Genomic DNA, 13,452 nt, shown 5'->3' with positions numbered 1-13,452 from the left:
TAGGAGCCGTGCCTACCCCCCCCCAAGCTGCAAGAAGGCTCATTGAAGTTCTGGAGTCTCTTTGATGACTATAAAACTTGTAATGCGTGATCTTGATCTTGTCCCCTTTGTGTCCTTCCTATCCCATGAAAGTCTGTGGTTTCTCTTACTTGCAGTAGTCACAGACAAATGCTTGGAATGGCTAGCATGAATAGCATTTCCATTGCACAGGTTATCATGGTGGGTGAAAAGCATAGGCCTTGTCAGAAAACTGGGAGGATTTCACACACTGGAAGCTTCTGTACATGGATGTTGTTATAGTGGAGATGTCAGTGTTTGTAAGGTACTCATATTGGAGGGGCCTGAGAAGGACAGAGGCTGGTGGGATTGTGGGGACGGTGTGAGTAGATGGGGGGGGGTGTCCATGCTGAGAATACTTCTTTTTAGCAGTAGAATGTGAATCCTATTTGTATCTCCCAGGAGCAGTGTTTCATCCCCAGAGGTCGTTACTTTGTCCTTTCATCCTTGTGTTCTAATCCAGGAATGTGCAATGTGCATGCTTACTGTGCTGATTTCTTGCAAGGAAATGGAAAGATCCCTGGGCAGATTTTGGATTTTGAAGAAGGGAGTACAGGTGGTTTGGAGTGGTGCATCCTCATGTAACAGTGCATTTTTTTCCTCTAATTAAAAATTAACTAGAAGATTTACTAATGTGCCAGGGGTCTAGGGCTATATTATTCTTTTTTAAGATCTGAGCGAAAACAAATATATTGTATTTACTGAATTTCAAGACAAGGTGCGTGTGTGTCCACCCTCTGCCCCTACACTCCACTTAACATGGCGGGGGGTCCCTCATTTTGGAATAGAGTATGAAGCAGTGTGGGGCAGGCAGCTGTTCTAGTACCTGCCCCCTGCAACCTCTGTACCCCCCCCCCAATCCTTCCATGCAGTCACAGGCCCCCATCACCCCATCTTCCCCTCATCACCTTGTGCCAGTTCTCTCCTACCATACTCCCTTTACCTTTGTTCTGATGCTAGCAGGATTCAGTCCTGCTGCAGCCTGGAGCACAGAACATGGCTCCAGGCTGGCCCTGTAGCAATAGTGCCAGCTCCATACTGCTGCTCTGAGACTGGGCTAGGGCCATGCTCTGTGGTCCAGGTTGCAGCAGGGTTGAAGCCTCTGCAGGAGACCCCCCAGGTGACCAGAGACCCAGCGAACAGGGACTGCAAACAGGGGAAGTAGTTTGCAGGCAGTTTGCAAGCCAGTTTGTGGCTAGTAGCATAGCCTATTACCATACAGTGGTAGGAACACATCATACCCCACAGTTTCCCACCTCGGCCCCAGCTGATGCTCCTTTCCCTTGCACCACCGAGGCCTCCACCCAGACAAAAACCATGGTTCTGGCCTCCACCCAGACAGAGCCCCTGGCTCCAGGCTGCGGGGGCTGCCTGGCATGGTTGCCAGCAACTGGAAATGGGAGCAAGGTTACCCCCACTTGTGGGGTATGTTCCTTAGTGAGGTCCCTGGAGTCCCAGGTGACTGAGCTCCAGGCCCAGCTAGGCAGACTTCATGCCATCAGGGCCTACGAGCAGGAGCCTACTACAGTCAAGCTCTTCTCTTGAAGAACGAAGAGAGAAGAGCACGGATGCCCAACTATGCGAAGATGGACAACAGGAAGATCAACCAGGACTTGCACCCAGGGGATACTTGGAAGATGGTCATCTTGGGTCCCAAGATGTGAAATACCAGGGTCACTCCTCCCTTGGAACTCTCACACCAGTGGCTCTGGATGAGGGGAATCAGCTAGCTGCTACCCCTAAGAAGAGATGCAGGGTGGTCATGGTGGGTGACTCCCTTCGGAGAGGGACAGAGGGGGAGTGATCTGCCACTCTGACCCCCTGGCCCATGAGGTCTCCTGCCTCCCAGGGGCCTGTATCCAGGATGTGGCAGAGAGGATTCCTGAACTCATCCAGCCCTCTGACCACTACCCCATACTCCTCATCCACCTGGGCAGGAATGACATGGCTCAGAGCAATCCTGGCTGGGTTGTAAGTGACTACAGGGCTCTGGGGGCTGGGCTTAAAGTGTTGGGAGTGCAGGTAGTTTTCTCCTCTGTCCTGGTTGCGAGCCATGGGCCTTGGAGAGACTGATGTATCAAAGAGGTGAACTGAAGGCTCCGGCAGTGGTGCTACCAAGAGGGTTTTGGCTTCCTGGACCACAGCACACACTTCAAAGACAGAGGTCTTCTGGGAAGGGATGGTATCCACCTTGTGTCGAAGGGGAAGGCTCTTTTCTTGGCCAGGATAGCGGACCTCCTCAACAGAGCTTTAAACTTAAGATCACCAGGGGGTGGGGGGTGGGGAGGACAACAAGCAGAGCAAGCCCAGGGTCCCACAGACAAACAACCATTATGACAGGAAGGACACTACGGCACGAGCTGAGGGAATGGAGCTCCCTCAATGTGACAGGAAACCGAGGACCTTCAGTGGAGGGCTCAAGTGCCTGTACACAAATGCTAGGAGCATAGGGAACAAACAGGAGGAACTGGCCCTGGAGACCTTCAAAAGGAGACTGGATGCACACCTTGCTGGGGTTATTTGACCCCGCTAGTCTTTCCTGCCTAGAGCATGAGGGCTGGACCTGATGATCTCACAAGGTCTCTTCCAGCACTAAATTCTGTGAATATGTGTAAAGCCTGCTAGTGCAAAAAGCCTCTAGTGCTGAAGCAAAAGAAGCAGGAGGTAGAGGGGCAGGTTGGGGATAAAGACCCTGAGGTGAGGGGGAAGGATGGCAGGGACCTGAGGCTGCAAGGGGGCAGAAGCAGCATGGGGAGGGAGGGGGGAAGCTTCAGGGGGCAGGCACAAGGGGGAGTAAGTTGAGGAGGGCCAAGCTGCCTGCCTTCCCCCACTGCCTCTGCACTGCCCCACCCACTGCTCCCCCCTGCTGCTGCCCTATTACTGCCCTGCATTGTGTGTCCCCACTGCCTCACCCACTGTCTGCAGTAGTGGGGGGAGGGAGGCACAAATTTAAGATCATCTTCCAATAATTAGATTCTGTATATGGAAAATGTATAAATTCATTATAATCTAAATATTAGAGGGTTGTCTTAAATTCCAGGGTCATCTTGGATTCAAGTAAATGTGGTAACTGAGTTTAAGTGGGGGAGAGAGGAATGATGCTCAGTTCCAGGGTGGGGCAGGCATCTGGTGCCAGGGGAGTATAGTTGTTACGTCTCAGCCTGGTCATGGACAGAACTGCTCCCCGCACCGCACCATGCAAGTCTTCCAGACACTCCACTAGGGCTTCAAAGTGCCCCTCACTGCACTTTATGCATTGCCTCTATCACCTCAGATGCCTCCTGGCTACACTTTGTCCCATTATTCCACATATCCCTCATGCTTGCCCCATCGGACCCCACCACACCCCTCAGACCCAACTGAGTCTGACTCTATCCCTCGCTGCTGCTGTGAACCCACTGTACCCTGCACAGACTCATCCCTGTGACTCCTCACCTCCTACTGAGCCCTGCCATGCTCTGAGCCCCAAACCTCATTGCAGTTTTTCATACCCCCAGGCCCCCTCACCCATAATCTCTGTTGCTCATAACCCATTTCAGTCCCATAGCCCTTATCCACTTCAACCCCAGACCCTCCTCATCCCACATCCCTCTACCCTACAGGTTCCCCTTCCCCCAAAAGGCCCCTTGGTGCCAACCAGCCCCCATCCAGTCCTTCACGGCCCCCAGGAGCCCCTTCCCTTTCCAGACAGTTCCCCCTGCCCCCCATGGCCCTGGCCCATAGGGCAGGATAGCTTGATTAATAGAAAATTGAGGGTTGTTACCATATTTCCTCAAATCCAAAACAACTTTGAATTTAAGATGACCCCCTCCCCCCAATAATTAAATTCTATGCCTGGAAAACTATAACAAATTTACATATTTATAATTTTCTTTGTATAGAATCTAATTATTGGTGGGGGGGTCACTTTAAAGTCCAGATCCCCCTCACCTTCTCCACCACTGCTGCAGGGAAAGCAGTGGTGTGGGGAAAGGAGGGGGCAGGCTTCCTGCCCCTTGCCCACCGACCACTTGTGCCGCATGTGCCTCCGCTCCTGGCCACTTGCCCTTCCACCTGCTGCTACTTACCCTTTGTGGCAGCTCTGACTCCAGTTCCAGCCCAGTGTGCAAAGCACACAGTGGCTCCAGCCCTGGCCTCAGCCTGGGGTAGATGGCACCTCTGGGTTCGGGCTGGAACCAGAGTCACAGCAGCTGCCTGCTTCAGTTCAGTACTTGAATCCAAGGCAGGCTTCCCACCCCATGTTAGATGTGGAAGAAAACTGCATCCTGGAAATATGGTAACACCTATGGAGGCAAGAGATAAGCAGAAAGTGAGTAGTTAATGAGCCATGAAGTCTGTTGGTTCCTTCAGCTCTTCATGTCCCTTCCTGCTGGACAGTTTGTTCTGAACTTTTGTGGAGCAGGAATTGAAGTGGAGAGGGGGTGGGTGGGGGGTGCAACTATACCACCAGAACTCCCTTTCCTATCCCTCCTAATCCACCCCAGGGAAGATATGATTGAACAGAGTACCAAGTGTTTTCCAATGACATGCCTGGGAGCTTAGACTGTGTTAGTGTTTTAACTCTCAGGCTTAATTCCAGCACACACAGGGCTTGGAAAAAACACCATTCAAAGATACGTTAGAGCAGGGGTCAGCAATATGTTTAGCTAGAGTGCCAAAAACATCCCAACCCTAACCCCCGCCTCAACTTGGCGTGCCAGGGGCAGACGTGAGGGGCCTGATGCTCGTTGCTGGTGGTGGCTGCATGTGCGCCTCTGAGTGAACAGCAGGGGAGGGGCCTGGGGCAGCACAACCCCAGCCTCTCCTCTGCCATCAGCCTTGAGGTGCACATGGAACCGCTGTGGGCACAGCACAGCCGGCGCTCTGGATCACAGTGCAGCTGTTTGTAGTGTCCTGGCTACAGCTGGCCTGGGCTCTGGGCAACTGCTACCAGCCATGGAGCCCTGGGCTGCTTGCAGCTTTCTGGCCACCTGCTGCAAGCAGCCTGGGAGTGGTAGCATGCCAAACAAAATGGTTTTGCATGCATGCCAGGGGTTGCCAACCTGTGAGTTAACATATGAAGAATGCCTGTTAATTTTTTTTTAACCTTCCTTCCCACCCATTCCCCAAAACGCCCCCATCATCTTCTCTTTGGTAAAAACCAGGTTTTTTTAAACCTAATCCTTACAAGTGCTAATTTTGAGCCACTGAAAAAGCTAGGTGATCATGGAAATACTTGGATATCCTTTTAACTGCAGGTTAACTCTATCTGCTCCTTGCTCCATAAAGGGTGTGAGAAGTGCCAAATATTATCTGTTGCCTCTATGGATACACCTTTAGTACCACACAGCAGATTCCAGAAGTCAGTGTCTCACCTCAAACTATCCATATCCCTGAAGTCAGCTCTTTATGGCATTTTGCTCAACCTAGTTTTACTAACCCCAGCAATAAGACTTCCTCCACTGCTTGTGGAAGAGAGCTCCACTGCCTTGTCTTCTGGAAGGCTTTCCTACTAGTCAGCTCAAATGTTCCCTTTCTAATTCTATCTCGTTACCCCTACTTATATTTCCATGTACCACGTGAAATAACTCCTCTCTTGCTTTGCTGTTTACCCTATTGGGAAGTTGGACTATTTTGCTTTCATCACCATTATCTCTTTGTTAGCCCTTTGCTAAGCTAAACATTTTGTCTCCCCATCTCTTTGGGGGTCTTTGTTTCCCTTTCTTGAGCTTTTTCTAGTTGATATGTGTGTTTCCTAGTCCCCCAGTGAGGAAATGCTGGAGGAAGGTTGCCGTAGACCTCTGAAACATTTCAGAAGGGTAATTTATACTGAGATGACTGGTCTCCCAAAGCCCAGATTGGATACTATGAGGAGATGAAAGAAACTGATAAGATCCTTTTTCTGTTTTTTTGAAAATGCAACTCTGCTTCCTTGCTCTCTGTTCCAGAGGTGGTAACAAAATACAGCAACTTCATCAACTTTCCTCTTTACCTGAATGGGAAACGCATCAACACCTTACAGGTAGGTTCAAGAGCCATTCTGAGTCAGAGCTTCGTGAAAGAAGACTTGTAACTTTCTAGTGGTGTCAGAAGCAAGGAAATGGAGTAAAAAATAATGAATTCTTGTCCAATGAATGGGAATGGTTAGGCCAAGGAACACCAATATTTGCAGGTTGGGAGTTACTCCACAAAAGAAGATAAATCAGTGTTTATCTTTCCGAGTCAAGTCTGCCTTCTGTTTTGGTATCACTTGTTTACATGCATTGGCTGTACCTCTTTTATCCACATGTTTGCTGACATGCTAAATAATTCTTGTAGATTAGGGAATTACAGTTTTCCTTAACAAAAGCTATGTGAGTGTCCCCTGTCTGTCTTGACTACCTAGGTGTTTTATAATTTAAATTTTAGCCATTTCATCCAGATTTTCTTCAGCTGAAGTAAGGATTGCTTCCTTCAATTGCCATGATCACTCTAGTACTGGTTACTACAGCACTGTTATTGATGATAGTATTTTTGGGTAAAAACTGGTAAAAAGGAATGCATATTTTTGATAGTCACTCAGCCACCTCATTAAGTTCCTTCACAAGTCTTCGATGAGTATGTTGTGCTTATAATGAGTACTCACTGTATGATTTCAGTTATCGAAAGATAATATGTAACTGCAGATTGTTAGGTGAGATGCCAGAATTTCTGGCTGAAACTGTGGTGGGGTTATATAGGAGACTAAACCAGGTCATCACAATGCTCCCTTCTACCTTTAAAATAAAAGTTCCCAGCACTGGACCCTAATCTGAATAGAATAAAGGAAGCTGCTGTGAGTAGGACAGTATAGGGGCAAACTAGCATAGGGTTTGAAGGGTGGTGCGGCAGTTATTGCCCTAGTGGGAATGTTAAGTCTTCCTGCCCCCTGCAGGCACTCTGGATGATGGACCCCAAGGACATCAGTGAATGGCAGCACGAGGAGTTCTATCGCTTCATAGCCCAGGCTCATGACAAGCCCCGCTATGTCCTGCATTACAAGACAGATGCTCCCCTCAACATCCGCAGCATTTTTTATGTGCCTGAGGTGGTGAGTCTGTTATTCTCTTCTCAGGGCATGTGTGGGACATCTCCTTCTGACAGGATAGAGTAGGCTGATGAGGTCACTGCAGGAATGAAGTCTCTTTGTTGCTTTCCAACTTGGGCAAATGCTGTATCATGCACCTGGGACTGCAGATTTGCTTGTTGGGTAACCAAAAGGTGTAGTGCCTAGAAGAGACAGCATCATCTTGCTGATGGTAGTCACTTGCTGAAGAAGAGTTATGATGACTTGACAATTTGTTCAGAGTAGATTTGGCTGAAGTAGACTTCGTAGGGGAGAAACCCTCTCAGAGGAGGATTCCTTGCCTGCCCTCATTCAAGACTGTCTAGATTGGGATGTGGTCAACTGGCTCAACCTTAATACCATATTCATTTGAATCCGAAATAACCCTGAATGTAAGAGAACCCCCCCAGTAATTAGATTCTATGCATGGAAAATCTATAAATGTTATAATTTTCCACATAACTTTCTGTACAGCAGGGAAAGCAGTGGTAAGGGTTCTTGGCAGACAGTGGGGGGAAGCAGAAGGGGGCAGGCAGTGGTGGAGGCCAGGTAGCTTGCCTCCTGCCATCTGTCTCACCTGCCCCTGCCCACCTTCCTTGCAGTCTCCCCCACATGCTGCTTCTGCCAACATGAAGCCGGCACTGCTGCTACAGAGCTGTGCTGTGCTCCAAACTGGAGTGGGGATGGAGCCTGCATGGCAAGGAGGGGGCAAAACCTGCAGGGAGGGAGGGATATGGGGCAGGGGTCTGAAGCTAATAAGGGGAGAAGCAGGGAGTGCAGAGGTAATGGGGGTGCAGGCAGCAACTACGGCTCTAGTTCTGGCTCCAACCTGGGGCCAAAGCCACTGCGCTGCTGCCACCCCCTCCCCCCTGGTAATTTATTCTAAGACAAAGGGCTCCCCCCACTGTTAAATAGGGGGTAAAAACTTGTCTTAGAATCAAGTAAATATGGTACATATCAGTGGAACCATGATGCTTTCACGTGATCCCCAGCTGGAGCCCTAAATAAAACCCCACTGGTTCTGTTGTATTACCTCATTCTTGCTTGCTTCTGCAGAAGCCATCTATGTTTGATGTCAGCAGGGAGCTGGGCTCTAGTGTTGCCCTCTACAGTCGTAAAATTCTGATCCAAACCAAAGCTGCAGACATCCTGCCAAAATGGCTGCGTTTCCTCCGAGGTATGTGGCAAAGGCATATTGTCACCTAGGGCAGCATGAATGGTGATGCAGGATAACATTTGCAGGGCCTCTGGGGGGAAGGGTAGTTAGCTAGGGCTGCCGCCTATGTCCAGATGTATGCTTGCCTTAAGTCACTCACTGTCACCTTCCATATTCTAGGTGTTGTGGACAGTGAAGACATTCCCCTGAACCTCAGCAGGGAACTGCTTCAGGAAAGTGCCCTCATCAGGTGAGCACCCACTGGGGCTTGTCCCTGTAACCCTGCTGGATTGTGAGGTTGTGTCTGTGCTCTTCTGTTTCTGGCTGGGTGGTGAGAGGTGTTGGGGGTTGGGATTGCCTTTGTAGGTCTGGGTCTGGCAGGCTGAGCTATGTTCTCCCCAGTAGTGAAACTGTTTATGTCTACACTAACACTGTGGCTACTAAAGTGAGAAGCTTCAAACCATGTGATCCAGGAGGCACATCTTAGCCAGACCTGATAGACAAAGTGTTACATTTGCTCTGCATCATCTAGCTTTCCTGGAGTGAGTTAACTTGTCTAAAACAGTTGGGAGGAGACTGATTAAGCCAAACTTATTAGCCACATATCAGGATTGCTGGGTTATCAGGGGTTACACTGCTTTGAGGGCTAAGAGAGTCCAGCAGTGTCAAGCCATCATGCTCTACCAGTGCTCTGGAATTTGTAATTCACTGGTGCTTGGTCTGTTACCCTTCAGGGTGCGTCACAAGGTTCCTGTAGTAGTTTGGTCTTCAGAGTTTAGGGTTCATTTTTACTTTGTTGTGTGGGCTTAGTTGTTAGTGCCTCAGAGTAGCTGATAGTGTCTGAAAGTTTAGGATATGTTCTATGTTGTATAGTAACCAAAATAAGTCTAAGTGGGATAAAAAAGGTCTCTGTGTAATTGTTTAAGCAGCCCCCTAAGCATGGCTTGCTGTAGCCACATCCTTTCTGTATTTGATGATGGAAGGTGTAGCAGTTCATTGCCTATACAGGTTTCCCTTGCTTTATGCTGTACATGTGTTCCTGGAAAACGGCGCATAGCTCAAATTCACATAAAGGTAACCCACTTTACAATGTAACAAATAGGGATGTGTTCCAAGACCTCGACTGTACTGACCCCCAGACCCACTTCTACCATTTTACAGGACAGTTTTGGTACTCACCAAATTCAGAGGGCCCCTCACTAGCTTCTGCATGGTTCAAAATCTCCAGTTTTGTCTCATGTTAATGAAGTTCTCTTGCACTTCATTGATGGACATGGGAGAGGGGTAGGATATAAGCTAGCGGGATGCTTAGAAGTGATAATGGGGATGGAATGGCAACTACAGAAATACGTGTCGCAGACAACGAGCTGAGAGCACAGATCCACACAGGAGACTATATTTTGGTGCATGTCACTCCCACAATGCACCACACACTGACTGCAGGCTTCCGCCATGCTGATCACATAAGAGTGAATTTGCCTTGCATATAATGAATTTTTGCTATAAAAAGGGTCATTGCATAAGAGTGAATTTGCACATACAGAACCTGCATAAAGCAGGGGAAACCTGTAGGTAGGGCCCTACTGGATTCACAATAGAAGTGGGATGTGCTGTGGCTTCTTTAACCTTGCAGGTTCCCCCCACATCCCCTCCGCTGCTGATTTGGTGGAGGGGAGCCCCACTTATGGCTAGCTCTTAATTGGCAGGGAAGCGAAAACCACGGTTTTAAATATGGCCTCCTTGCCACTGATTGGCTGAGGGTCCCTAGTGGCCCTGCTGCTTGCTGCTGACCAGTGAGGAGACAAAAAAGGTGGCATGTTTAAAACTATGCGCACAAGGGAACCTGCAAGATTAAAGGAGCCACAGTGCAGCCCACTTCTGCCATGAATTCAGTAGGACCCTACCTATAGGGAAAATACACTAAACTCTTCGCACACTGCAGTCTCGTAGGTCAAAGGGGAACCAGCTCCACCTGGGAGTTTCAGTTACTACTCCTCCTTTCTGTATGCACCAGGATCTTTTCCTGCTGCAGATGAGTAGACACTGATTTTAGATCCCAGGTGTAAATGGGGTGAGGAAGGTTGGCTTGAGTCTGGCATTTCTTCTTTGGCTTTCTAAGCCAAATTTTGTGTAGCAAACCCATCATCAACATTGTATACAGGAAGGTGGATGTTCACCCTAAACCTTAATAGTCTTAGTCTATTAACTGCCTTGAATTCTACTCTAGGAAACTCCGAGATGTTTTGCAGAAGAGGCTCATCAAGTTTTTCATTGACCAGAGCAAGAAGGACCCTGAGAAATATGCCAAGTTCTTTGAAGACTATGGGCTGTTCATGAGAGAGGGGATTGTTACCATAGCAGAGCAGGATGTCAAGGCAAGTAGCATGCCTGGTGCCCTTGTGTGCACTAGCTGGTGTGAAAAATCAAGGGCTTCTTCCGGAGATTGGGAAAAAGGCTCTGATACAAGTCCATGGTCCTCCCAGTTGCATGTATTGCTTCAGGCATGGCATCTTGGGAGTTGTACCAATCCTCCAAGATAGTCTGCTCTGTTCATGCCCTTAGGAAAGTGGGATATTGTGGACAGGTTGCTTACTGTAGTACTAATGCTATAGAAGTGCTCTCTGAAGAAGCCAACTTCTCTGTTTGAGCTATTGGAGGGAAGCTTCTACTCTGCCAAAGACCCTGTTGCTCCCAGATTTGCTCTGTATAGTCTGGCAGAGCAGAAAACTCATGCAGAAACCAGAGAGTGTTTTGGGATGTCCGATAGCCTCTTCCTGCCATCTGGGACATCATGTATGTAATACGGTAAACTTTCCCCCCAGGAGGACATAGCAAAGCTGCTGCGTTATGAGTCCTCAGCACTGCCTGCAGGTCAGCTGACCAGCCTGCCAGACTATGCAAGCCGAATGAAGGCTGGGACAAGGAATATCTACTACCTGTGTGCACCCAACCGGCACCTGGCCAAGCACTCACCATACTTTGAGGCCATGAAGAAAAAGGATATGGAGGTGGGTGAGCAATGTAGTGTGCCCTAGCCAGAGACAACAGAGGAGCTGATCCTCACTGCTACAGCTCAGCATTACATATTGCAGCCAGGGGTCCCCAGCTTGTGGTGCATTTTGTGCAGCTGCAAAGGACATATACTCCGGGATATTTTGCTTTTGCCCCTTATGTGCATTTCAGTCCACACCTCCATTCCTTCTGCACTGATAGTACAATATTTTGCCTCTCCTTGGGCTCTAGTATTCGGGAGGATTCTCAGTGTTCTCGCCCTCTATTTAAATATGAAGGACAGTGAGAATCTCCCATGGTTACAGATTAGTACTGTTCAGAACTGGGGAAGAAGCTTGGTCTTTCTGCACGTCTCTGTTTAATATCACAAAAAATCCCCTCCATCTTTGGGTTGAGCTGTTCAAGTCATAAGTGTGAAGAGTGTCAGTGGCCAGGCAGGTGATGTACCCTGAAGTCTCAGTCAGTCTTACTTTTCATCAGCCCTCCCCATGGCTTCGGGACTCCCAACTGGTGTTCTTTACAGTGCACTCCAGGCATGGCTACTCCTAAATCTTCCCTGACCAATACTTATGCATATGGTTATGTTGAAGAGTGGGCTTGGGGAGCAGGAAATGGCTGGGGGAAGCTGTGGGTCTGCTAGCATTTGTTTTGGTCTAATAAGGATAGTCCTGGTTCAACCTGAGACACCACATTGTTAACTGTCCTTGGCGTAGGTGCTGTTCTGCTACGAGCAGTTTGATGAGCTGACACTCTTGCACCTTCGGGAGTTTGACAAAAAGAAGCTCATCTCAGTGGAAACAGATATTGTTGTTGACCACTATAAGGAAGAGAAGTTTGAAGACAGTTGCCCAGGTACAGTGTCCCTTCTCCCAATCCACCTTGTGCACAGCCTTGGGCTCAGCATCCCTTTCCAGCTCACTGTCCCACAAGTATTGACAAGGATGTCCTTCTCTCAGGGAAGCACTGCCTTCCCTCAACCAGTGAATGAACGCTCTAGTTTCTCCGCTGCCTTGCAATGTTCCCAGGCAGCTGTGGCAGTCCTGCCTCTCCTGATGGCAGCCATCTTGGTATGGCATCTCCTCAGGGTTTGCAAACTGATCTCCAGGTCCTGCAAATTCTTTGATGTTTCTTTACCTTCCCTGGGAAGCAGGGAGAGGGGACTGCAGTTCTTCCCCAACTAGTGCTGCAAGCTTGCATTTTGAGACCTGTTAGCCAGCCTGTACAGTCCTGCAGAGCTTGCTGGGCTGCTGAGGATTAGGAAGGCTAATGGCCATAAAAGTGGTAATTATATTCTCAGTTGCAGTACAAAGAACATGGAGTTAATTTCATTAAGAGGGGAGCATTGTAGTGTAGGCATACATTCTCTTTAAACCTGACATTATCCAGTCTGTACTTTGGTCCAGGTTGAATTTCAAACCCAGCCGCACTACAGACAGGACTTAAGCAAGTTAGTTTGATATAAAATGATGATAAATCACATCATGGCTCAAGTCCATACTTTAGTTTGAAAACAAGCTTAATCTGAAAAGTGGATGTTCCTGGTCCCAGTGATGGTACTATGGAATGAGTCACTGGTGTTGGAATAAGCTGGCCCTTTTTTGTGCATGATATGTAACAGGGAACCTCAGCCCTGTTACTGGGAAAGGGCTGAAGGACAAGAAAAACCTGCAAGGCCCCTTTTAAGAAAAGGACTTTGGTGGCCTGGAGGGGCGGGGATTCAGAAGGCAGTAACCTGACTCCAAGGAGGGATAAGACGCTTAGCTCCCTGAGACTAGCAGGGGAATAGTTTCTGGTTCAGAGGCCACAAGAGCAAGAAAGAAGACTGGTACCTGTGGCAGTTCCTATGAGTATCCAATTGCCTAGCAATGGGCTTCACAGAAGCTGTACTCCAAGCTAAGAGTGAGGTGAAGGCTGCAAACAGGTATAGAGACTGCTTAAGGAGAAGCAGCTGACCCAGAACTGTGGACTCACCCCTTGCAGAGGTTTTAGATAGGGCTGTGCAAAGCTTCGACTTAATATTTGATTTGACAAATATTCGACCTTAAAAAGTGAAAGTCGAGTCGAATAGCAGCTGGTCAAATAGCTGTCGAATTGAATACCGGAAGTCAAATATTAACAGCGCGGGTTGAATATTCGACTTGTCTATACTGGATTCCCGGGGCGG

General features: G+C 48.6%; 1 protein-coding gene across 1 annotated transcript in view; it reads left to right on the top strand.

Annotated features, from left to right (window-relative positions):
* The window catches only part of TRAP1 (TNF receptor associated protein 1), a 66,040-nt gene that overhangs the window by 40,719 nt on the left and 11,869 nt on the right, over nucleotides 1-13,452 (top strand). The window contains exons 8-14 of the mRNA XM_019507549.1: nucleotides 5,985-6,058; nucleotides 6,950-7,105; nucleotides 8,177-8,297; nucleotides 8,457-8,526; nucleotides 10,504-10,651; nucleotides 11,099-11,284; nucleotides 12,002-12,140. Of these exons, the coding sequence (XP_019363094.1) occupies nucleotides 5,985-6,058; nucleotides 6,950-7,105; nucleotides 8,177-8,297; nucleotides 8,457-8,526; nucleotides 10,504-10,651; nucleotides 11,099-11,284; nucleotides 12,002-12,140 (894 nt within the window). The remainder of the gene's footprint in view (nucleotides 1-5,984; nucleotides 6,059-6,949; nucleotides 7,106-8,176; nucleotides 8,298-8,456; nucleotides 8,527-10,503; nucleotides 10,652-11,098; nucleotides 11,285-12,001; nucleotides 12,141-13,452) is intronic.

Source organism: Gavialis gangeticus, unplaced genomic scaffold, assembly GCF_001723915.1.
Source record: "Gavialis gangeticus isolate Ggan-Ray unplaced genomic scaffold, GavGan_comp1, whole genome shotgun sequence".
Classification (NCBI taxonomy): domain Eukaryota; kingdom Metazoa; phylum Chordata; order Crocodylia; family Gavialidae; genus Gavialis; species Gavialis gangeticus.
Note: the sequence above shows the minus strand (reverse complement) of the source record. Positions and strands in the feature narration are given on the sequence as shown.